General features: G+C 41.3%; 1 protein-coding gene across 1 annotated transcript in view; it reads left to right on the top strand.

The window, feature by feature from the left end:
* Positions 1 to 223: 223 nt before the first annotated feature.
* Positions 224 to 25,717, top strand: part of LOC126252828 (putative DENN domain-containing protein 10 B) — a 39,248-nt gene continuing 13,754 nt past the window's right edge. Inside the window, exons 1-5 of the mRNA XM_049953772.1 lie at positions 224 to 650; positions 767 to 966; positions 1,088 to 1,316; positions 14,776 to 14,879; positions 16,706 to 16,804. Of these exons, the coding sequence (XP_049809729.1) occupies positions 611 to 650; positions 767 to 966; positions 1,088 to 1,316; positions 14,776 to 14,879; positions 16,706 to 16,804 (672 nt within the window). The 5' untranslated portion in view covers positions 224 to 610. The remainder of the gene's footprint in view (positions 651 to 766; positions 967 to 1,087; positions 1,317 to 14,775; positions 14,880 to 16,705; positions 16,805 to 25,717) is intronic.

The raw sequence follows: 25,717 nt of genomic DNA on the forward strand, positions 1-25,717 counted from the left end.
AGTGTAGTATCAGACTGTGCTATTACACTACGGTAGCATTCTATTGGATGACTTCTATGTATGTGAGTTTAGCACCAAATGAACGAAACTGCAGAGTTCGCTTGTGTTTGCACCAAGGAGTTTTATTCTGTACGTTCATGGTCCGCACATTCATTGCTCCTTCGGCAGTGTTGTCTTTGGCTTATTTAATGTAAACGCTGGTTCCTAAGTACAAGTGAATAGTAGTGACTACTGACTAGTGAACAAAGAACACTGGCGAATTGTTCTCCGATATGTTCGTTCGCATGTGGTTACAGCGAATTGACGTGACGTGACGTGACGTGACGTGACGGACAGTGTGAATTGGCCGTTGCAAAAGCGCGGATGGTAATATCATTCTACAGTAGAAGTTTTGCCTAATGCCGACAGATACGTCACCATTAAAGGAACTTCCATTTCTAAGATATTTTTTATTTATTCAAAGTAATTTTTATTCCTTTCTTGCTGTCAAATACTGCACCACTGATTGGCCGAAACCACAAACCGCATGATACGAAGCAAGCAAACACTCAATTAGTGGGAGGCTAGGAGAGTCGTTGAAGACTGTATCGGTCATCGGAGATATTCTGTCATGACTGGAATCGTGGATTTACTTGCATGCAACATTATAGGTATTTATTTATTTGCGATTAAGTATATACAGGCTGATGTCGGGGAAAAAGGGAAATAGATCATAAAGGGATTGGTTGCTGTAATAATTCTACTTAGCTTTTTTGTCTTCCTGCAGAGCGAGATAGTAACGGTGATGTATTGTGGACATGGACATACCCGTCCCTCACGGACGCGCATCAGCAACAGCTGATGATAAGAAAATGTGGCCTGGACGGCGATCACGTATCGCCGCAGCCGTTTGTATTCGGTCGTTACGGGAAGAACTGGTATTATATCAACTGCACCGAAGTGTTCGAATCTGACAATCTACCAAGGGTCTGTTTTTTCATTGACGTTTGTAGTTCTGGTACAAAATCCGAAAGAAACATGCTTCATGATTATATGTAGTTCAGCAGAGAGGCGTGGATCAACGTACGCATTTCTTTATTTCCAGTAGCTGAAGCAGTTTGCCTTAATCTTATGGGCTAAGGACTTGAATCCAGAGAAATACGAGACATTATGTAGAATACTGAGTAAAACCTACTGCAAGACTGGAAATCCAGCTGTCATGTTACAGCTATATTTGTCTGTAATCACGAGAGGTTCCTGCACCACGGAAGAAAATGGAACTTTTCTGGCAAAGGATTTTGAATCTAGGAAAAACATCCCACACACCATGCTGAAAGGTTGGTAGCTGTTTAGTCTTAGATGTCAAGAAAAATAGTATCTAAGTTGAATGGAACTGCGTTGTTTCCATTATCGTTAGGCCTAACTTTGTTTTTATTAAATGTCTTAAAGGGAATTCTATGTGGCCACAAGAACAATTTTCAGTGTCTCATACTGATCAAGGTTTTGCAGTATTATGGTACTGCACTGGGGACTGTGATTTGAAACCCTGCCTAGCCATCAAGATTCGTGTTTTGTAGTGTTTCTTTAAATCAGGGAAAGCAAATTTTAGTTCTTATGAAAAGGACAAGGTAAATTTTCTTCTCCAGTGCAAGTAGTAGCTCAGTTTCTAATGATATTGCTGTTGGTGTGCTGTTAGGCTCTAATGATCCTTCCCTTCAAAGACTTGTCGATTTCAGTAAACATTCACTGTCTGTAAAATAAGATGTAACAACGAGTGCTGTAAATGTAGTCGATATTTAGTGGACACAGTAAACAATTACCTACATAACAATGTGATAAACATAATTGCAAAAATATCCAAATACTGTTGCACAGTCACAGCAGATATGATTGCCAGAAGTACAGAAAATATCAGTGGTGTTACATTCTTCTTATCATTTTGGTTCAGGCAAAGTAACAATTATTGATGTATGTTTGGGAGGACTGATATTAAAAGGACAGTTTTTGCAATGTGGTAAGTATGTATATGTGTCAAAGAGTAAAACAATAAGTATATAGGCCTACATTGGTTTTTTTTTTTTTTTTTCTTCTTCAGTGTAACAGTTTGAGAAGTATTGTACAAATCTGTTCTTCACAACATACAAGAGCAATCTCCATATAAGGGAAGGAAAACAAAGAAACTACACGCACACATTAAATCTTGTCATGAGCACACTGGTGCATATGTGATAAAGATTTTCAATTAGTTCACAATAGATTCAGCCAATATATAGTGTCTCAGCTGGCTTCTTCCTCTTGTTAATGATTGTATCTTGAAGACAGTTTCATTTGGTTGCCTTAGGGTAGCTTTCGTGTGCACGATTAGTTCCTTTTGGTTGTCTGCCCTTCCAAGGTTGCCAATGGGGGGGGGGGGGGGGGGGGGGGAAGTTCCACATTTTGCTGCCACGTGCAAATCTGGATCTTTGAATGCAAGAGAGACATATACTTATAAATGTTTCCAAACATAATGGATTAGGGACAGGATGTGGACAGAAAAGGTAAAATAAGTGCTGCATCCATAAAACAATGTGATCAGCAGTTGCTTGCAGGAGTTCCAGTTGAATCTAAGCAACATGTTCCTGTGTATATTGGCTTTCAGACCAGGTGGTGATTGAATGTGCTGTGGGTAAATGCATTCTTTTAGATATCCCCAGAGCCAGAAATCACATGGCGTCAGATGAGGTGATCTTGCAGTGCATGCATCTGGGAAACCTTTGGAGACAAAACGTTCACGGAAGGTTTGCATTAAGTAGATCTTTCATTAGGCAAGGGACACAGTGTTGCGTGCCCCATCTTGCATGAAAACTGTGGTTTCCACAGTTTTGCTCTACAAAGCAGGAATCACATTCTGTACAAATAGGTCTCAGTGACATGCAGATGTCACTGTACACCTGACAGGTCCCCCTGGGTGTATTCTTTTCAAAGAAGAATAGACCGTTCTCATGAATCCCCACCACGTAGTCACATACAGTGAGTGTAATGGCTCTTCATACGCAACATGCGATTTAACAGTACCACAAATTCGGCAGTTCTGTGTACTCCCCGCACCTTGTAGTGTAAAGGGTGCCCCATCCCTCGACAGGATACTGACTGGCCACATCATCAATTTTGATCCGTGCCAGAAACTAAGAGAAAATTTAGAATGTTGCTGCAGATCATGGGGTTTCAGTTGCTGCAGCTTCTGGATTTTGTACAGGTTAAATAGACCACAAAACTTTCCGTACTGTTGATCAGTGGATGAACAGTCCTCATGACACTGCACAAGCACTAGCACATCAGGGTACGTGTTGTATGGTCAGTTACAGCAATAGCAACCTAGTCAACTTCCACCGCGATAGCACACCTCCCTGTTCCAGATGCCACACCAAACTCAGCCATGTTTTTGAATTTCATTATTATCTTTAAATCATTTAATGACATCTGGTGTCTCCTTGGACATTTCAGTTGGTGATACTCTCACTGCAGCATTGTAATTGCTGCCATTCACATAAAACAGTTTCACACCACACGGTCTCTCTTCTCAAAAGTCATACCGTTCACTCATGTTATGGCTTGTCAAATGACAATGTGGATATCATACCTTTATACAGTGTACAGCACCAGATTTGCATCTGGTGGCAAACATTGAAACAAATTTTTTTCCAGTGTAGGTTCTGTATAAAATGCATTAACATATCTACCAAGTTTTGCTGCCTTACAATAAATAAAGCCCCAACTGGACCTCCATAAGTAGCTACACTTTAATTATAAGTACCCTGTTCATCTGGTTGGTAGGTTCAGTTGGTTCGGAGTTATACATGCAGATGACATTTGCTTCATAGCTTGAGATAGGGTGTAGAGTAGTACTGTGGATTATAAGTAGAATGTCAGAAGGTCACAGTATGACTAAAGTTATGTATAAAGAAAGACAGTGTTAAACATAATTATTTTCTTCTTTTAGATTGACAGTGCATCAGTTAAGGCGTGTTGGAAACAAAACAACTGACTACTTGTTTTCGGTACTGAATGTCAAAGCTTTCAGTGTTGCTAGTAGTTTGTTTCTTATTGTGCACCATTTCTTTCAGTATATTACACAACCTGAGATAGTGGTTACTTGAAGTTGTGGGAGCAAAGTTTAAATTGCACAGCTAGCAAAGAACTACAAAACACACTTGCATCTTGAGTTATTTGTGAGGCTTGAACATGAGAGATTTACTTAAATTTTTACCACCAATGCTATTGTGTTTTACAGTTCTGCAGCAGCTGTCACATATTGCTGACCATTTTGTTTCCAGATGCATTATGGTTGGGATACATGAGATTAGCTAAATTTATCATAAGAAACATTATATCTGATATTCTCATACTGGGTACTTAAAACCAGCTGATGAGACACCTTCTGTTCCCATTCCATCTTGCACGACGTGCTTCCAACATTTCCTGAGCTCTGGTTCACACTGAGGTGATACAGTATGTGATTCATTACGTAATGCGACTTATGATACAACACAGAAGCAACCCATGTTGGCAGAGTGCCTAGGGATACACTTAAGTGACTTAACTGGTGCACATCAGGATGACAGCGATATGATATAGCCACGTACCTCTATCGTGTCACCCTGTGCAATATGCAATGCTGGTTCCTCCACACCAAGTCGTCGTACAGTACACAAGAAAAATTTCATCTCATTCAGTGTGCTTAAAAAAAAAAATTGTTTTGTGTAGTGAAGCAGAGGTACTTCTGTCTCTGTAGTTAATTTCTCATGAAAACTTTTCCTTTTTGAGTAAAAAATTAGTAATCATTGTTCTGGGATTTATGCATGTTCTCCATTATGCAATCTTTCTCATAATCTGATATCACAGCTTGATAATTAACTGATTTCTTATGGTTATTATACATAGTTATCACGAGCCTTCACAAAGTAGTAAACCACTGGTCATATTTTGAAAAGTCTGCAGTGAAAATGCAGTTGCAGGCTAGTTTGTTTGGTGAGTTTTAGGTAATAGGATGCTACGTACAAAATTAACTAACCTAACGAAACTGTAAATCAAACACTTACGAAAATGCACCAGGAGTCATCAGCTGATGATGGTCCCCATTTATTTATTTATTTATTTTCTTCCTGAGCTCAGGTAACCTTGTGACAGTTGTAAGAGAGAACAGACAGCCAAGTTCCTGGCTTCTATTTTTTCACATACTTTGTCTACTCCTCACTGCTACATTGTCAAGGTTGACTGCTCTCTCTTCAAATCCGGCAATGTTTCTCCTTAATACTCCTCAACCTGAATTATATACTACTTTGTGAAACTGAACATTTATAAAAATACTGATCTAGTTTTACTAATTTGTTGTCATTGTCATATATGCACCACATTGAATGAAGTACCATAATAGATTGTCTTACAAAAGTTTAACTTTTCATATGGCATTTTTAACATCATTCACACTTCTGCCAACTTAGCTTATTGCTGTGAATACCCCTCAGCAGGAGAAATAGCAAATTGAAAATTTGTGTCTTGCTTTCAGAGTAACTGATACTAGTTGTTCCAAAAAGCTGGAAAGTCTGGACCCATTCTGTAGAATTTGTGGAATTATTCATGTTGAGAGACTCCGCAAGAAAGCACAGCCGAACAATGTTTTAATATTTATAGCACTGTACTAGTGCACCCAGTATGTCCTTTATTTTTACAGTTTTGAGATCTGAATAATAAGTAACAATAATGTCCTCTGAAGAAGAGCTCATGATTGCAATTGTAGCTGAAATAGAAATGTGATTCATACTATCGTGTTGCTTATGGTATGGTGAGTCGCATTGTCATATCGTATCTTTCCAGTGAGAAAATGAGTCACAATCATAAGTGTTGCATTGTACGACCTTTATTGCAATGTGTCATATCTAATATTGTATCATCTCGATGTGATCTGTGTCTTACAAAATACAGTAGTAACAACTTGGCGACTATTCTTAACTTCTATCAAGAGTTCCCCAAGGCACTTTCTTTATACATTCATAAAATACTGCTCCACACTATTAATTAATCCTGTCATATTTAGCAATTAGAGATGCATTTATTAGTGGAAACTCTTGTGAACTGGACCAATTTAAGGCCCAAGAGACACAGGTGAGCACTTTGAGCCCGAGCAAATGGGGGTGCCAGAGGCATCTGTGGAACAAAACTTATATATAAGGTGTATCGTAATTTGTCGCACAGACAACCCATTTCCACACTTTCAAAATTTGAATTTATTTTTGACAACCGTACTAATAGCCCAAGAGATGGCAACTAATGAGGAAGGAAGGAAAGAAGGGAAGCACCAAATGATATGTCGCTTGTGGAGAAAAATGGATGGGGGGTTACCAACTGATATGTCACATGTGTGGAAAAAGGTTTTCGAACCAGCCCTGCTTATACACTCCTGGAAATTGAAATAAGAACACCGTGAATTCATTGTCCCAGGAAGCGGAAACTTTATTGACACATTCCTGGGGTCAGATACATCACATGATCACACTGACAGAACCACAGGCACATAGACACAGGCAACAGAGCATGCACAATGTCGGCACTAGTACAGTGTATATCCACCTTTCGCAGCAATGCAGGCTGCTATTCTCCCATGGAGACGATCGTAGAGATGCTGGATGTAGTCCTGTGGAACGGCTTGCCATGCCATTTCCACCTGGCGCCTCAGTTGGACCAGCGTTCGTGCTGGACGTGCAGACCGCGTGAGACGACGCTTCATCCAGTCGCAAACATGCTCAATGGGGGACAGATCCGGAGATCTTGCTGGCCAGGGTAGTTGACTTACACCTTCTAGAGCACGTTGGGTGGCACGGGATACATGCGGACGTGCATTGTCCTGTTGGAACAGCAAGTTCCCTTGCCGGTCTAGGAATGGTAGAACGATGGGTTCGATGACGGTTTGGATGTACCGTGCACTATTCAGTGTCCCCTCGACGATCACCAGTGGTGTACGGCCAGTGTAGGAGATCGCTCCCCACACCATGATGCTGGGTGTTGGCCCTGTGTGCCTCGGTCGTATGCAGTCCTGATTGTGGCGCTCACCTGCACGGCGCCAAACACGCATACGACCATCATTGGCACCAAGGCAGAAGCGACTCTCATCGCTGAAGACGACACGTCTCCATTCGTCCCTCCATTCACGCCTGTCGTGACACCACTGGAGGCGGGCTGCACGATGTTGGGGCGTGAGCGGAAGACGGCCTAACGGTGTGCGGGACCGTAGCCCAGCTTCATGGAGACGGTTGCGAATGGTCCTCGCCGATACCCCAGGAGCAACAGTGTCCCTAATTTGCTGGGAAGTGGCGGTGCGGTCCCCTACGGCACTGCGTAGGATCCTACGGTCTTGGCGTGCATCCGTGCGTCGCTGCGGTCCGGTCCCAGGTCGACGGGCACGTGCACCTTCCGCCGACCACTGGCGACAACATCGATGTACTGTGGAGACCTCACGCCCTACGTGTTGAGCAATTCTGCGGTACGTCCACCCGGCCTCCCGCATGCCCACTATACGCCCTCGCTCAAAGTCCGTCAACTGCACATACGGTTCACGTCCACGCTGTCGCGGCATGCTACCAGTGTTAAAGACTGCGATGGAGCTCCGTATGCCACAGCAAACTTGCTGACACTGACGGCGGCGGTGCACAAATGCTGCGCAGCTAGCGCCATTCGACGGCCAACACCGCGGTTCCTGGTGTGTCCGCTGTGCCGTGCGTGTGATCATTGCTTGTACAGCCCTCTCGCAGTGTCCGGAGCAAGTATGGTGGGTCTGACACACCGGTGTCAATGTGTTCTTTTTTCCATTTCCAGGAGTGTATATTTATATCTTGTAGAAATCTTGGTTAATGTACTTACGTTATCCCGAAGCATTGTTTTCATTCTGGTGTTGGAAAGAGATAATACGTATACACAGGAAACGTAGTGCCAGTATTTCAGATAGTTAACTGTTGGTCATTCTGCATTTAGCCCTATCAGATATGTCTCACTATGAATAAGCTGGACGAAGTGTTACTGGAAACTAGTGTTTTATTTTCTATTTTTGAAAATTGCTGTTGTAGCTATTGGGCATGTGTGAGCAGACCGAAAAAGTCTCATTTCAAATGTAATTATGTTGTTATTCAGGGTCAACCAGAGCTCCATTGACCATCTTTCAGAGGTTATTCAGGTCTACCTTCTGAGTATTTTATTGTAAGACTTCTACAGTCTCCGTTGGCTCTTTACACAGTAATAATGTACGTGATTATTCAGGATGTTACCACAATCACCCTGATTTCTGTGGAGCAACGTTAAGGACAGTGAAGAAGCCTGTGATATGCAATATCCAAAAAGTACAACACAGGGCACTGCAACAATCCTCATACGAAGCATATACACTTTTATTACAGTGCGTACAATCTAGTCTGTTAGTTTACTCTACGGCAGGTAACAAATGCATAACTGTTCCCTTACGAGAGTGTATTGTTAAAAATGTCATTCACCATGATCACAGCAGTGTACAGTGACACACTATTTACTGTATTATGTGCTCAAGAATTCCAGGAGTTTGGCGTACTACGTCTGTGGTTGCAAATAATCCTAACAACCAGATCTGTGATAGTATCGACCAGATTCTCATAAACATGCCCCAGAAGTAGTCCATTGGCATCATGTCAGGTGACCAAGCCGACCTTCACACAGGACCACCACAACAAATTCATTGTCATCCAAAATGTACTTCAGTGTGGTTCATAACATTGAGCGCAAAGTGTGCTGGTGCTCTATCATGTTGAAATCACGTGAGCTGATGAATTCTGAGCGGTGCACCTAGGAATTGAGGGCGAACATGTTGAAGAAATGTTTGGTACATAACTCTCTTCATTGTGTCGGGAAGTAGTTAAGGTCCAGTCACAAAATTGTTGACAGTAAAGGCCTATATCATAAAAGTTATATAATGGACTCCCCCCCCCCCTTTTGCGTTTTTCTTAGTTTATATAAGATATATGTACACAATAGGCATCAAAATACTCATCCGAGAGTTGCCCATTATTTGGTACACAATTCCTGAATTTTCCATGCATTTTAGTTTTTTTAACAGAAACTGCATTAAATATGGCAAATTAATTTCAATACTGTGTGAAAAATAAACATTTGGATGTGCTACAGGTCAACCTGTTAACACAACGAAGGTATCACCTCTCAACCTAACATAGACCTTGGGCTGTGTTACAGATCTGTGTGTCATTGCGAGCAAGATTTCTGGGGGTTCCAATACAACACTTTAGCCAGCTCATACATTCATAGCAAACATCTTTTGATAGCATTGAAACACCAATGCTTGTGGATTTTAGTCGTCCCATACATGGCTATTCATACTATGAGACATACCCTCTCTTGTAAACATGGCCTCGTTTGTGAATAACATGGAAGCAGGGAAATTGGGGTTTTCTGTGCATTCCAGTAAGAACCAATTTGCAAACGCCACCCAAAATGGGAAGTTCACTGGCTGCAAGGATGGGATCTTCTCTGGTTTGTAGCAAAGTGGAAGGTCTAAACCAGAGGCTCAGGTGACTCTGTGATGGTATCAGATGCAAATTTCTTGACCTCTGCTCTTGGACAGTAAATAGAAGGCTTTCCCTTAATAGGTCAGGCATGCACTACACACAGGAAGTATCTTCTAGGGTAGCTGACTTCTTGTGGCAAGCATGTGGGCATTTTTTAGGTTAGAGGGACCCTTCTTGGAATCAGCGATGAGTTGTCTGCCAAAATCGAAGAGACATCAGCCACATAGTTCTCGGAAAATGCCCGTCCTTGCGGATCAGGTATAGGAAAGTTTAATATGATAGTAAACTGCAGGAGTGTCAAAGGACAGGTCAGTGGGTTAGTATCGTGTATTGAAGGTTATAATGCCCAGACAGCATTAGGAACAGAAAGTTAATTTAAAATGGAAGTGAATAGCAATGAAATCCTAAGTTCAGATTGGAATATTTGTCATAAGGATAGGTTAGTCATCAGTGATAACAGCGTAATTATTGCATTAACGAATTTGATAATATTTAGTGAGGCTATCGTGGATTCCAAATGTGAATTAATCTGGATGAAGTTAACTGTCAAAGGTTGGTCAAAAATGGTAATCAGATGCTTTTATAGACCTCCTGGGTCAGGATCTGTAGTGGTAGAGCTCTTCATAGGGAATATGCAGAATATTAATAACTTTTCTGATCATGCCATTGTAATAGCAGGTGACTTCAACTTCAGGTATAGATTGGAAGAGTCATGCTTTCAAAACTGGTGCCAGGGACAGGTTTTTGGGTGATATTATTTTGAATGTCCTTCTCGAAAATTACTTCACGCAAATACTTGGAGAACCAACTCGTGAAGGTACTGTCTTGGACCTCCTAGCAACTGACAGACCTGAACTTATCAAGTCAGTTAACATAGAGGAAGGAATCAGGGATCATCTGTGATAGCAACTTTAAGCGTTTTACAAGGAATGTTAAGAAAGGTAGGAAGATGTGATGTTTTTGTTTAGCGGGAGTGGCAGGACAAAAATTTCAGAGATTCTGAGTAGTCGGCATAAAATATTCAACACTGAGGACATGTAGAGCACAAATGTAATAAAATTGAAAAGCATCATTCAGTACGCCTTAGACAGGTATGGTTCAAGCAAGATCTTAGGGTTTGGGTCCGAGCAAGGTCTTAGGGTTTGGGGAAGGCCCACCATGGTTTAATAGACATGTTAGAAAACTGCTGTATGAAGAAAGAGGACTTGATCACAGATTCAAGAGAAGTCAAAACCTAGCTGATGAACAAAAGCTGGGTGAAGTGAAAATGAGCAGGAGGAGAGCAGTGAGAGAAGTAATCAATGACTTTGAAAGTACAATTTTCAACTGATACAATTAAAAACCCTAAGAGGTTTCGGTCTTACATAAAATCTGTAAGTGGTTCGAAATCCTCTGTTCATTCACTCAGTGACGAAACTGGTACAGAAATGGAAGATTACAGGAGAAGGCCGAACTGCTGAATTCAGTCTTCCACTGCAGATCATCATGATATTGTCCTGCCTTATAATCATCATACGAAAGTCAAAATGGTAGATACTGAGAACTGTTTTCACAGTGGAAAAGCAACTACAATCAGTAGTGGAAAGGCATTAGGTCCACACATGATAACTATAAGTTTCTACAAAGATTACGCAAAATAACTTGCTCTCCTTACAGCAGCAGTTTATTGTAGATCACTGGATATGTACGTAGCAACTGGAAAAAAAAGTACAGGTCATTTACATCTCAAAGAGGGGTTGTAGGACGGATGGACACAATTATACACCTTTATCATCGAAATCTATATGTTGTAGAGTTATGGAACAAATCTTATGCTCAAGAATTAAGACTTTTTTTTTTTTTTTGAAAACTAAGATCTCTTCTATAAAAATGAGCATGGATTCTGCAAACAGAGATCTTACTAAAGTCAGCTTGCTTTGTTCCTTCGTGATATTTGTAGCACTGTAGACAATGGTGCTGAGGTTGATGCCGTGTTCCTAGACTTCAGGAAGGCACTTGATACCATCCCACACAATCATTTAGTATTGGACCAGAGTCGTGACTTGTTTCATGATTTCCTTGCAAATAGAACTCAATATGTCACTCTTACTGGAATGGAATAGGCAGATGTAAAGGTAATTTCAGGAGTATACTGAGGAGGTGTGATAGAACCATTACTGTTTGTAATGTATTTAAATGATCTAGTAGAAATGTTGGAATTCCTTAAGACTGCTCACAGATGATGCAGTAGTCTATAAGAAAGTAGAAACACCAGAAGACAATATCAGTTTGCAAAATGACCTACAAAGGATTAATGAATGGTGCAGTCTTGGCAGTTGACCCTGAACGTAAATAAATATAACATATATACACACATATGTAGGAAAAGAAATCCACTACTGCACAACAATGCTATTGCAGACAAATTGTTGGAAACAGCATCTGCCCTAAAACCTCATGGAGTAACTATCCAGAATGACCTGAAGTCGAATGACCACATAAAACAAATAGTAGGAAAAGCAGGTGTGAAGCTGATATTCATAGGAAGAATCTTAAGGAAATATAACTCATTCTTGAAGGAAGTGGCTTATGAGGTCTTGTTCAATCAATTCTTGAGTACTTTCCATCCGTCTGGGATCCGTACTGAGTAGGACTAATATGGGGGAGACGGGGAGGGGGTGTGGGTGGGGGGGGGGGGGAGACAGACAGAGAAGAGAAAAGATGCAATAAAAAGTGGCACGTTTAATCACACGATTGTTTACTCATTGCGAGAACATTACAGAGATGGTCAGCAAACTCCAGTAGCAGACATTACAAGAGAGGTGTTATGCATCACGGAGAGATTTACTATTGAAATGTCTAGAGAACGCATTTTGGGAAGGGTCAGATCGGAGCATTCTATACTAGTCCTGTCGAGAGTCTTCACGAGAGTCTTCATCAAGCCGATGAATTGCCACTAACCTACCGGTGCAATATACTGCTTTGTCGGTATGCCTGTCGGCTATTATCAATGCCCGACCACCCGTCTTATCATTCCTTTTGTGACGACTCTCTCTCGACCGTCAATACGGGTTGTATGTATCTGCCCTGCTACCCCCTGGAGTTCACTTTCGTCGCCTCCTTCAGCAACTTGATTTTCCGCTCCCTGTAACCTTTAGAGTGGGCGAGAGCCAAACGCCACCTTGGCTCCAGGCTGAGGTTCGTGTTCACCTTGACCTCAGCTCGCTACCAAAGGAGGTTACCCCAGCTTCGGTATACCGCTCGCGGTTTGTCAAACTTCGTTCGCAGTTCATTAATACGATCTTCATTTATACAGATGGCTCTAAGACCAATGACTGTGTCGGGTGTTCTTTTATTGTCGGGGCACACAGTTTCAAATACTGGCTCCATGGCCATTGTTCGGTCTTCACAGCTGAGCTATTGGCCCTCTATCAGGCTGTTCTTTACATCCGCCGCCACCGACATTCTGCTTAAGTCATCTGCTCTGATTCCCTGAGCACTATCCAGAGCCTCAGTGATCCGTATCCAGTTGACTCTTTCGTACACCGGATCCAACGCTCTCTTCAGCAGCTGGTGGACGACAGTTCTCTGGTTACCTTTCTGTGGGTTCCTGGCCATGTTGGTATCCCTGCAGATGCCGCGGCCAAGGCTGCGGTCCTCCAGCCTCGGACACCTTCTTGTTTTGTGCCTTCATCTGATTTTAGCAGGGTCATTTGTCAGCGCATTTTATCGCTGTGGCATGCCGATTGGTCTACACTTACTGAAAACAAGCTTCGGGCCTTGAAACCTCTCCCCATGGCTTGGACGACCTCTTCACGCCCTTCTCGGTGGGAGGAGGTCGCTTCGGCCCGGTTACGGAATGGACACTGCCGGTTCAGCCACCGCCCCATCTGCTGACGGCTGCGCCGGTGCCATTCTATCCATGTGGGCAATTGCTGACGGTACGCCACATTTTAACGTCCTGTCCAAATTTTAATACACTGCGTATTGATCTTGGCCTGCCATGTACTCTGGATGAAATTTTAGCGGATGATCAGCCTGCTCACGTTCTTCGTTTTATCCACTTGACAAACCTGTCCAAGGACATTTGATTATGCTGTTTTCTTTTAATCCCTTGCCTGTTAATGTGCCATTTATAGTGTTATCCTTTTTAGTTTCTGTTTTAACATTGTGCCTTGCAGTGCATTCATAATTTAGTCCGGGCGCTAATGACCACTGTAGTTGTGTGCCCTAAAACCACAAAAAAAAAAAGAAGGGTCAGACAACATATTACTTCCTCCCACACATATCTCGTGAAATGGCCATGACAAGAAAATTCAATAAATTAGAGCTAATACAGAGTCTTGCTAACAGTCATTCTTCCCACATGCCATTTGTGAGTGGAACAAGGAAGGGGGGATCAGTTTGTGGTACTAGAAATACCGTCTGCCACACACTGTTAGACTGTATGATGTATATGTGGATGATACAGATGCAGACTTTCAATACAGTTTATCGGCTTTTATTCAGAGCTCGTGCAACATGCTGGCTACTAGAGGCAGGAGTCACACCAGTTGCGTGTAACACATTCTCTTCTATGTTAGGTGTTGTGTTCTAGCTTACCTCACATAGCCAGCAACTTACATTCTAAAGTGGAAAGTTCCAGTTTCTCATAGGCACCTACATACATATGCAAAAGTAGTGTGATGTGGTTGCTGTCAATGCAGGGATAGTTCAGTGTATTGTTGGTGTGCTGCTTTTCCATTGTTTACAGTGAACCCATGCAAGAGCTGCATTTCGGACAACTCTTCATCAGTAAGCCTGTCCATAATATTGCTCTGTATAACTGTTAATGCACAACTAACACCACCAGAAGACAAAATCCCCAACAGAACTGAGCAGTAATGGATGCAAACTTGTGGTCAAATAGAAGCACTACATCAGGTACAGTGAGTGAATGTAAACTTGACACATAGTGCATACCGTCGGCATTTGCAATGTTATGCGCTGTTTTCAGTGCAATACAGGTTCAAAGCTAACTGGAGCAAGAAGCCAAACAAAATGTAATAACTATGTAAGAGACCACCAGTCACCATTTGTTCCTTATACCAAAACACTTAGTAGATGACCCTGAATAAGCTCTGAAAGTTTGTCAGTGGGGTTCTGGTACATTCTGTATGTACACTTAGTGACCTGCAATGAGAGTAAAATAATTTTCACAGTGTGCTCACTAAATTGTAATTACCTCTCTCAATTGCAGAGCTGATACAGACATTTGGTTTAGAATCAATATTAATATATACTGGCCTGCTGCTGAAGAAGAGGATCATTATTTACCATCACAGCTTGGAAGCACTGTTAAAGGTAAGTCAAAATCAGCGGGTGTTCTGTGAGGTTAAAGTCCACTTACAGTGTCAGCAGCTCTTGCATTGCATGCTACTGTTGGTAATTTGTTTCCGTTGGTCATAGCGAACCAGGTGATACTATGGAGTAGACCAGGAATCTCTGAATCTAATGACTTATTTAGATAGAAGATATGAACTGATTACTTTTGAAACTATCATATAATATAATTGGATATAAAAAATCTACTCACCAAGCCATGATTACTTTTGTTTTTGACATGTGTTGCATGAGACTGTCGATTTTTGATGTGGCTATTATGGTTATAGAGTTGATAACTGGTTTTCACATGTATTGCGTGTTCCTCGGGATATTATTTCATATTCCAATGTTATTGCTTGGTTCTGGGTTGGCAATGCCGGCAAATGTGACCGGAGGAAAAGTGGCTGTGGAAATGGACTGTAGCATAGCCCAATGAGGTTTCAGAAAATATTGTGGAGGTTCTTTTGAAATGTCCAAACTTCCAAGATTGTGGTTATGCATGAACTAAGAGTGCAGTTCAAATTTTATGGAATATTCTATTTTATATGACAACCTTCTGCAAAGTATATTCCATTATGCTGCCATGTTATTTCATACTCTGCCCATTATGATGATGATGATCTTTGTTCAACACTACTTTCTCATTGGTTCATCCGTCTTGTCTAATTGTTCATCTCATAATTCATTGTGTTTACTTCCTATCATTCACCACATAAACAGTTGCCAACAGCAGCATATAATGTGAAAATTGCCAACACTATTAGTGCATTTCTACCTTATGTGAAGTAGTTAATCTGGAAGTCAATAGTAAGGAGTAAATTTCTAACATAAACAGTAGCAACTTATTTTAAGCAATTGTTTCACAGCCCCCCCCCCCCTCAAAAAAAAAACCACACTCTTGGAATCACTTTGAAACTCAACCTGTTAACCTGTGAAGTTCTGAAATGGATGATTTGATATTTGATTAAAAATAGGGAGAGAATTTCTTTCATTAAAGACTCCTTAGACTCGTGCAGTTGGCTTATGCTCATTGCAAGTGTCATTATATCATCTTAGATTTTCCATTCTTTAATTTATAATTTATAAACACACTGTATTGCCACAGCTATTTTACGATGCACATGTTCCCACTGAGATGCCATATACTAAATGGTTTCAGCATTATGGGGGCCCCTCACATTACAGGCATGATGTGAGTCCCCATCTGAACGCAATTTACTGCCAACATTGGATTGGGCAGGGTGGTCTGGTGCATTGGCCAGTGAGATTGCCAGACCTCACTTGGACTTGACTAATTTGTCTGGGGATATGTCAAGACCCTGGTGTACAAAACCCCTATTAACAGTGCCAAGGAACTTGTTGCTCACACCGTGGCAGCTGCTAGGTGAGTCTGGGACATGCCCGGTATTTTCTAGAACATCAGATCTTCCACCCACTGGTGATGTGAGGCCTACATAAAGATCTGTACTTGTAACTTTGAATACCTTCTTCGATGGCAACCACAGTTTGTTTTGGTTCTTATTGCTTGGTCTCTACTGTACTAAGCATAATAAATAAGTTTTCTCACCCTGTCAATGTCCTTCCTTTCTTGTGTTTTGTGTGGTCAGTTCCACACCAGGAAAGTGTTTCTGACCATGCATTGCTATGTGATTTTTCCCATCATCCAAGTGTGCTCTCTCTCTCTCTCTCTCTCTCTCTCTCTCTCTCTCTCTCTCTCTCTCTGCGTGTACGTGTGTGCGTGTGCTTAACTGCTGTGTGCTGTGCAGAAACACCTTGTGTATATGATTTTTCTTTTTGTGCTGCAGTGGATCCGTACTTTCCCTGCTATGATGTGGCATCGAAAATCAAATGATATACTCCATCCATGGGTTGATAACACCCCTGAAGAAATTCTTGATCTGAAGGTAAATGCTTTAACTACTGTGATCACTTATGGAAACTGAATTTTAATAGTAAAACTTTTCTAGAACAGGAGTTATACTAAATCTCTTGAAGTGAACAGAACTTAGTATTTGTTTGATACGATAATGGAAAATCTTGGGTCTGAACAATAGTTTTAAATATAAGTGATAGTTAAGACAACCACTACCAATAAAAATAAGATAGATTACCAATGGTTTGCGTTGTGTTTATGTTTCTATAGTGTTTGTATATTACATTACAACCTACAGCTGATATTGCAACATATTTGCAGTTTGGAAATCCATTTTGTAGAAGGTAGACCCTACAAGCTGGGGGCAGAGGGAGTGTAATATCCGATTGAGTTTCAGGGGTAGATGTACAGATTTTTTATGTTTCAATGTTTCACTGTGTTTATGTATCACACATATTTGAATCATTTAAAGGTAGCGTTGCGGACAAAAATTTTCCTGGCTCAAAATACACAATGAATGAACTGGTTGACTGGGAGGAGGTGCAGTGGTTTGCAACAGTGGGCTGAATATTGCACGTGGGATGAAATTTGCAATGCATTGGTGGCAAGTGGTGCAGGGCCCACCACTACATATGGCTGCAGGGTTTAGTTATGCAACAGTGGTTTGGTGACTGGTGGTGTATGTCCTGATGGTATAACCCCATGGGAGGTCTCTCTAACTGCAACACTCTGTCCAGTACTTATTAGTGGGAGCCCAGGAGAAATGTTCACATAGTAAAAGAGAGGTTTAATAATGTTTTATTTTGACTATAACCATAAGTTATGGGGATTTAAATTAGTTCTACCCCTTGCCACTGCAAGTGGTGACACTATGGCTAAAGGTCATTTAGGCTTGAGCTATCCCTTACCATTTGTATTTGGAACTACTCCTTATTCACTAGGAACAAAATTACTCATATAAAACCTAACAGATCCATTAAGGAAAGTTCACTTTGATTCAAACATTGACGAGTATACTGGTTCGTACAATTGTATTTTCTTGAAGTAATTGCTTCTCTAGATTGAAAATCGCTAATACACTCACCTTCACTTTACATTCATCATTCGTAGTTGAAAGTCATAGGAATAATGTTATAACTGTGTATAAAGATCTGGGGGGAGGGGCACATGCTCATTGATTGCTGTTTACTGTAGTTGCCTTTTGGCCGACACTCGGGTAAAATTTGTTGAGGCAGTTTACAAAGGCACCTTTGCAAGGGATATCTGGAAATGGAGGTTACAGTTGCTGTAGCTGTACCAAGGAATATAATTTTTTGCAGTCAGTACCGCTGTATGGGGAAGAGGTTATGTCGTGGCAACATGTGACAAAATTAATACAGAATTTCACTTCCGGAAATACAGAAATTCATGATGGAGAGAAGGGGACGCCTGTCGGCGGTCTGTCAGTCAACAGATGAGGTCAACCTGTATGCTTTTGTGCTGTGTGTGTCCCTTCACGTTTCCACTTCACTATCACATTGGAAACAGTGGACTTAGGGATGTTTAGCAGTGTGGAAATCTTGCGTACAGACGCATGACAAGTGACACCCAGTCACCTGACTGCGTTCGAAGTCCATGAGTTCCGTGGAGCACCCCATTCTGCTCTCTCATGATGTCTAACATCTACTGGGTTGCTGATATGGAGTACCTGGCAGTAGGTGGTAGCACAATGCACCTAATATGAAAAATGTACGTTTTTGGGGTGTGTCTGGACACTTTTTATTGCATAATTTATGTTCAGGGTGTATTGTGCAAAAAAGGTATGTTTGTGGATGATCTGTGGTCACACTCTTGGGGGTCTGCTTTTATCAAAGACATTATGCCAAGGTACAGATTTCAGGAGCTTCTCAGATTTCTTTGTTTTGATGAAAAATCAACCTGGGCTGAGTGTCTGGCAGCAAACAAATTCGCTCTTGTATCTGAAATTTGGGGAAAAGTTCATTGAAAACAGTACTCACACTTACCGCCCTGGAGAAAATATAACCATTGACAAGCAACTGTTACCAAGCAAAGCAAGACTCAGTTCATGTCCAACAAACCAGACAAATATGGTTTCAAATTCTGGTTGGCTGTTGATGTAACGACAAAGTATATATTTAATGCTTTCCCATACCTTGGCAAAGAGGACATGCATAGAGAGAAACAACTAGAGTATGTTGTTCTGCGTCTCATGGATCCATTTTTAAATCAAGGAAGAAATCTGACCACAGACAACTTCTTTACATCTCTTCAATGTGCTAAAAAAAAAACACAAAGAAAAGAAAACTTCATTAGTTGGTACAATGAACAAGATCCGCCGTGAAATCCCCGATGAAGTAAGGAAGCCGAGTGCTGAAATACACTCGAGCACAATACCACACCGATACATAATGTCATTCTTTTTAGTACGCTGTAAACTGAAGTAGCAATAAGCAAGGAAGGAAAGAAAAAACCTGAAACCGTAATGTTCTACAATGCAACAAAGTACAGGGTGGATGTGGTTGATCAAATGACCCGTAAATATACTACGAAGGTTGCATATAGGAGATGGCTAAGGCATGTCTTCTACAACATACCGGACATGCCAGCAATAAATGCATTCGTCATCTAGAACATAATAACAAACAAGAAAATGTAAAGGAAGAAGTTCATATTTCAACTGGAAAATGAACTCAAGGGAATGAAAGAGCAAGACCATCAGGCAAAGGAAGAGGATATGGGACTCAAATCACCTAGAAAGCGGAGGAAATGCCAAATCAGCTTCTGCAGAGGCAACAAGACCATCGAAAACTGTGCAAAGTGCCACAAAGCCTTGTGCAGAAAGCCTTGAGTGGAAAGTAATACAGAGCTGTCTGTAAAACATGAGAGAGTAAAATGGACCAAATATGCTAAATGTCTCTAGAAGGTTGTATGAATAGTTGATAAAATAAAATCTATAATTAAGAAACTTGTTAGCAGTAGCAACAATAAATTTGTGAGATACATTGTTGTTCAGAAAAATTTGTAATTATTATTTATTATTGTAAATAATTGTTGTGATTACTAGAAATAAAGTATGGATTAACAAACACTAAATAAAGTACTTGTTTAAGTCAGATACGAAAACATTTTATGTGGGGTCAAAATGATCCCATTCCACTGTTTTAGGAATGTCAGAAATTCTGCCGTTCTAGTGTTAAGGGGCAGCCAAGACTTGTCTTCTGATCTTTATAGCAGGCAATGTTTTTGGTTTGGGTGGTAATGTACGTATGTAGAGATCAAGATGGCCTCACCAAGCTCCTTGGACGGAATAATAAAATTGTTTGTTAGATAGGGCAGCTCCACTTCATCTATTGTTATCTCCACATGAATGACCTGCTACAAACTACAAGGGCTATCCACAAAGTACATTACGTTTTGGAATTAAAAATAAATAAAGTATTGGAATTTTTTTTATTATATACAGATGAAAGCCACACCTAAATACTACTTTTCTACATAGTTGCCATTTAAATTAAGGCACTTATCGTAGCGATGGACGAGCTTGGAAATTCCTTCGTCGTAAAATTTGGCCGCCTGCGCCTTCAACCACGTGGTTACCTCTTCTTGAAACTGTGCGTCGTCATCAAAACGCTGCATAGCCAACCACTTCTTCATTGCTGGGAACAAGTGGAAGTCGCTCGGTGCCAGGTCGGGACTGTACGGCGGATGAGGAAACAACTCGTACTTAAAAGATTCAAGAACTTCATGAGTGGCATTTGCCATGTGGGCCCGGGCATTGTTGTGAATCAGCAAGATCTTTGAGCCCAACTTTCCCCTGCGCTTGTTTTGTGTTGCTCTTCTGAGGTTGTGCAGAGTTTGGCAATACCTTTGAGAGTTTATTGTAGTGCCACTTTCCAGGAAATCCACAAAAATCACACCTTTTCAGTCCCAAAAGACAGTCATTACGTGGTTGAAGGCGCAAGCGGCCGACTTTTACGACGAAGGGATTTCCAAGCTCGTCCATCGCTACGATAAGTGCCTTAATTTAAATGGCAACTATGTAGAAAAGTAGTATTTAAGTGTGGCTTTCATCTGTATATAATAAAAAAAATTTCCAATGCTTTATTTATTTTTAATTCCAAAACATAATGTACTTTGTGGATAGCCCTCGTAGAATTACCGCATGGAAAGGGTAGAACATAAGGATGGGTTATTTTCAGTTCCAGCCCACCAAAAGCAAGGATTGTCAATACTATCCACTGCACTGTAAATAAGGTACTTGGCTGGTGGCAGCAGAGAGTTTACAGCTGTCAGGCACATGGACCATATCTCCACGTGCAGGTGCAAGTGGTGGGTGGCAGCTGTCATAGGAGGGGCTGGGAGGTAAGTAGAGATATCCCCACCTCTTTTGCAATGGTGGGTAGTGCATTGCAGAACGGGACACATTTGTGTTCGTAACAATGCCTTCTGCTTGTATTAATTGAGACAGGAAAATAATTTTGGTTGTGGAGAACATCAATAAAATTCAGTGGTATGACCCACAAGCAATCCACAGGTTGTACTGGGTCAAAGCACATATTATGTAAAAGTAGCACCAGCTGTTATCCACAGCCTCGTACCTTTTGTAGTACTTAAAGTTTCATCGTGAGACAGTCTAGCAGTTAAATGTGGGTAATCACACTTAGTATCTAGTTGAAAGGTTAATTACAGGGGAGAAGCTATCATTGGACTTGTTTCGTGTGTAGATGTGTTCAGGTGTGAGGTCAATGTGTCGTAAAGCTAAGGATTGTTGAAACAGTTTAGAGGTTTAGTACAAAAAGTAAGGACATAAGAACAGCTAGGTAGGTGACATAACATTTAGGATTGCAATTGCAGTTCAAGGAGAATTCACAAATAACAGCAACACAACGGTATCCTTAGTAAGGTATAATCAGTTCTAGACTGGCGGTATATATACATGGGTTTGAATTATTGCCCTTCTAAGGATTGAACAGGAAGCACCACAGCAAAGTTTCTGAGTGTTCGTTGCGTATATAATATTATCATTGAGCTGACTCCAGTATTATCAGTAACGCTTCACACAAGGAATACCCTGCTCATGGAAATTGCACTTCAATGGGAATCATTAACATATCATAATGTCGTAGCCTTATACTTGAACACTAAAGTCAGGGCAAGGAAGTGAAATGCTTTGAAACTGCCAGTAGTCTCTCAGGAAGGAGGTAGCCCGTGCTCTCACTTCCTCTGTGTATACAATACCTACTTTCACTTGTGTAAAGGCTGGAAAAAAAAAAAAACTATGCTTGATTGTAAGCAGTTCATGTGCCACAAGTGGCGCAGTGCAGCATAGCAGGACAAGACATTTGATGGAGTCATGGAACCCAGTTTTTGAGAAGAGGACAGAAAGCTGATCCAAGAGGTCACAGCTGTGGCAGCTCAATATAAACATTTATATAGAAAAACGTAGATTGCTGCTCACCTTATAGATGAAATGTTAAGTTGCAGACAGATACAATAAAGACACATATACATAAGCTTTCAGCTATAGCCTTCCTCAGAAAAGAAAGAAAAAAAAAAAACACACACACACACACACACACACACACAAAATGACTGCCAACTCTGGCCACTCAGACCAGGATGCAACTGTCATGTGGAATGAAAGCAGCAATCTGGAGGGGGCAGGGAAGGGAATGGATAGCAGTGTATGGGTGGGGGGAGAGAGGAGTGGTGTATGGTGGAGTGTGCATGGACTAGACTGTCAAAAGGCATAGCATCAGGAAGTTGGGAGGGAGGTGAGGAAAACAGATAGGAGCGGGGAAAGATGGGCAGGTGTGTTGGTAGAGGGTGGCAGACAGAGTGTCAGAGATGAGAATGAGGAGGAGGAAATAGGACAGAGGGGGTGGAGACCTAGGTGGAGACTGTGGGGACAGTATATTACTGTAGGTTGAAGCCCTGATAATTATGTGAGTGGAGAATGTGTTGGAAGGATAACTCCCATCTGCACAATTCAGAAAAGCTGGTGGTGAAGAGGAGGATCCAGATGGCTCGGGTAGTGAAGCAGCCATTGAAATGAAGCATGTTATGTTCAACTGCATCTTGTGCCACAGGGTAGTCTACTTTGCTCTTTGCCACAGTTTGGTGGTGGCCATTCATCTTGGTGGACAGCTGGTTAGTAGTCATACTAATATAATAAGCCGTGCAGTGATTGCAGCAGAGGTGGTGCATGACATGGTAGCCTTCACATGTAGTCTGGTCCCTGATGGGGTAGGATAAACCTGTAACAGGACGTATCGAATGGGTGAATTGGGCAGGTCTTTCACCTGGGTCTTCCACTGGAATATGATCCTTGTGGCAAGGGGTTGGGATTGGGAATGGCGTAGGGATGGACTAGGATGTTACGGAGGTTGGATGAGTGATGGAACACCACTTTAGGGGGGTTAGAAGGATCTCGGGTAGGATGACTCTCATTTCAGGGCACAGTGATAGGAGCTATAAAAAAGTCATTGATATTGGACCAATACATTTCAAGATATAAAGTTTTAAAGTGATCAGTTTCTAGTGAAGATGCGGAAAACTCGGATCATCTTCTGTTTTGCTTGGCAGAGAGTGTTGCTGAGAAACTGCAGGTATTTTGCTACACTGTTAGTCTTTTGAAACATCTGATACATCAATTGTGTAGGGTAATTAATGCCCTTTGACATTGTGTTTTTGTAGCACGTGTAATTTGTAGATTAGGAGATCAAATTACAGTGACCTAGTCATAGATTAGATTAGATTAATACTTAATTCAGCCAATGAGTAGAAGGAGTTGTCATCTAGAAATTCTTTTAATTTATTTTTAAATGTTAGTTGGCTATCGGTCAGCCTTTTGATGCTGTTTGGTAGGTGACCAAAGACTTTTGTGGCAGCATAATTTACCCCTTTCTGTGCCAAAGTCAGATTTAACTCTGCATAGTGAAGATCATCCTTTCTCCTGGTGTTATAGATATGTACACTGCTATTACTTTTGAACTGGGTTGGATTATTAACAACAAATTTCGTAAGTGAATATATATACCGTGAGGTTACTGTGAGGATCCCTAGATCCTTAAATAGATGTCTGCAGGATGACTGTGGGCGGGCTCCAGCAATTATTCTGATTACATGTTTTTGAGCAATGAATAATTTTCTATTCAACGATGAATTACCCCAGAATATGATGCCATACGATAGCAGTGGATGAAAGTAGGCTTAGTAAGCTAATGTACTGAGATTCTTATCACCAAAGTTTGCAATAACCCTAATAGCATACGTAGCTGAACTCAGACGTTTCAGCAGACCATCAATGTGTTGCTTCCAGTTTAACCTCTCATCAATGGACACACCTAAAAATTTTGAAAATTCTATCTTAGCTACAGACTTCTGTTCAAAGTCTATATTTATTACTGGAGTTGTGCCATTTACTGTACGGAACTGTATATACTGTGTTTTATCAAAATTTAAAGAGAGTCCGTTTGCTGAGAACCACTTAATTTTGTGAAAAACATCAATTACAATTACATCACTTAGTTCTTGGTTTTTGGATGTTATTACTATACTTCTATCATCAGCAAAAAGAACTAACTTTGCATCTTCATCAATGTGGAATGGTAAGTCATTAATGTATATCAAGACCGAACCCTGTGGGACCCCGTACTTGATAGCCCCCCAGTTTAAGGGGGGCCAGTTTCTGTTCCGCACATCCTTGAGTGTTTCTAAGAAACTGCAAGTATCTGCTGCGGTGTTCTCCTTTTGTAGCATCTGATATGTCAGTTCATTAGGATAATTCATGCGCTGCATATTATAAATGTTTGTGTCATTTGCCTTGTGTACACTAGTAAATCAAATTGTATGTGTTTGGTTGACTTGTAAGCAGAAGGGAACCAGGAGCAGGGAAAGCTGTAGTGCTTTGTGACAGCAGTTAATGATTGCATTGGCAGGAATGTTGAAATGTGAACAGTGTGACACTGTTCTATTGTGCATGTCTACCTATTCCCGCACCCAATAGTCAGGCCTTCCTGCTGCCGAGTATTAATGAATGCTCTTAGCTGTCTGGCTGTTCTATCTTCTGGGCATACATGTATACCTGTAGTCATCTGGGCACTCTTATCTGTTGGGCATACTTGTATGCCCATAGCTGCGAAATGGTTATTTGTGGGGTTGGGCCACCACTTGGCTGATAAGGGGGGCAATATTGCTCCTTTATTTCTGCTGCTCAGCTGAGGCTTTAATGTTATTACTTTGTACTTGACACCATACTGAATATACACTTTGCAGCAGTTTGTCTATATCAAAGGGGGAGCTCGTGGGGCAGCCGTGTACATCATCATCAGGGGTCAACAGGGCACCTTTGACCCATAAAGTCCGCTATTGTAAGCGGGTTAGACATAAGGACTGTACCTACCCCAATCAGTGTGTCTTCTGTTCACATAGTAGGATAACATTCGAGTGATAGCTTTGTGGACTCATTCAACATGACCATTGACCATTAGCATAGAGTGGAGAGGGCAAGTCTTCCACTTTTTGATTCTGAGTAGTCTACATACTTGTACAAACAATTAGGACAGAAAACTTGCTCTCTAATCAATTAATAGAGCACCAGGACTACTACCAAAGGGTAGCACTAAGTGGTTTACAAATGCCTTGGCCACTGTTTCTGATGCCAGAATTGCAATTGGCTCTAGTTGTATAAGGTGTAAAACTTCGCTTCCACCGTTTTCCGATACGTGGCGACAACGGTAAGTAGTGGTCGAAAGAAACAGATCGCAGACGTCAGGCAGTTAGCTTGGACCTCGGTCAACATAACCTCATTCAAACATTAGTCGATTTGTGTCTGCATCATAAAGTCGTTCTTGATTGAAAATGTCAGTTTACGAGCGTAATTCTTGTCATTTGCGGGAGGTGTTACTGTTTTGTTTCAATATGAAGAAAACTACTAAGGAGT

This window comes from Schistocerca nitens, chromosome 4, assembly GCF_023898315.1.
Source record: "Schistocerca nitens isolate TAMUIC-IGC-003100 chromosome 4, iqSchNite1.1, whole genome shotgun sequence".
In the NCBI taxonomy this organism is placed as follows: domain Eukaryota; kingdom Metazoa; phylum Arthropoda; class Insecta; order Orthoptera; family Acrididae; genus Schistocerca; species Schistocerca nitens.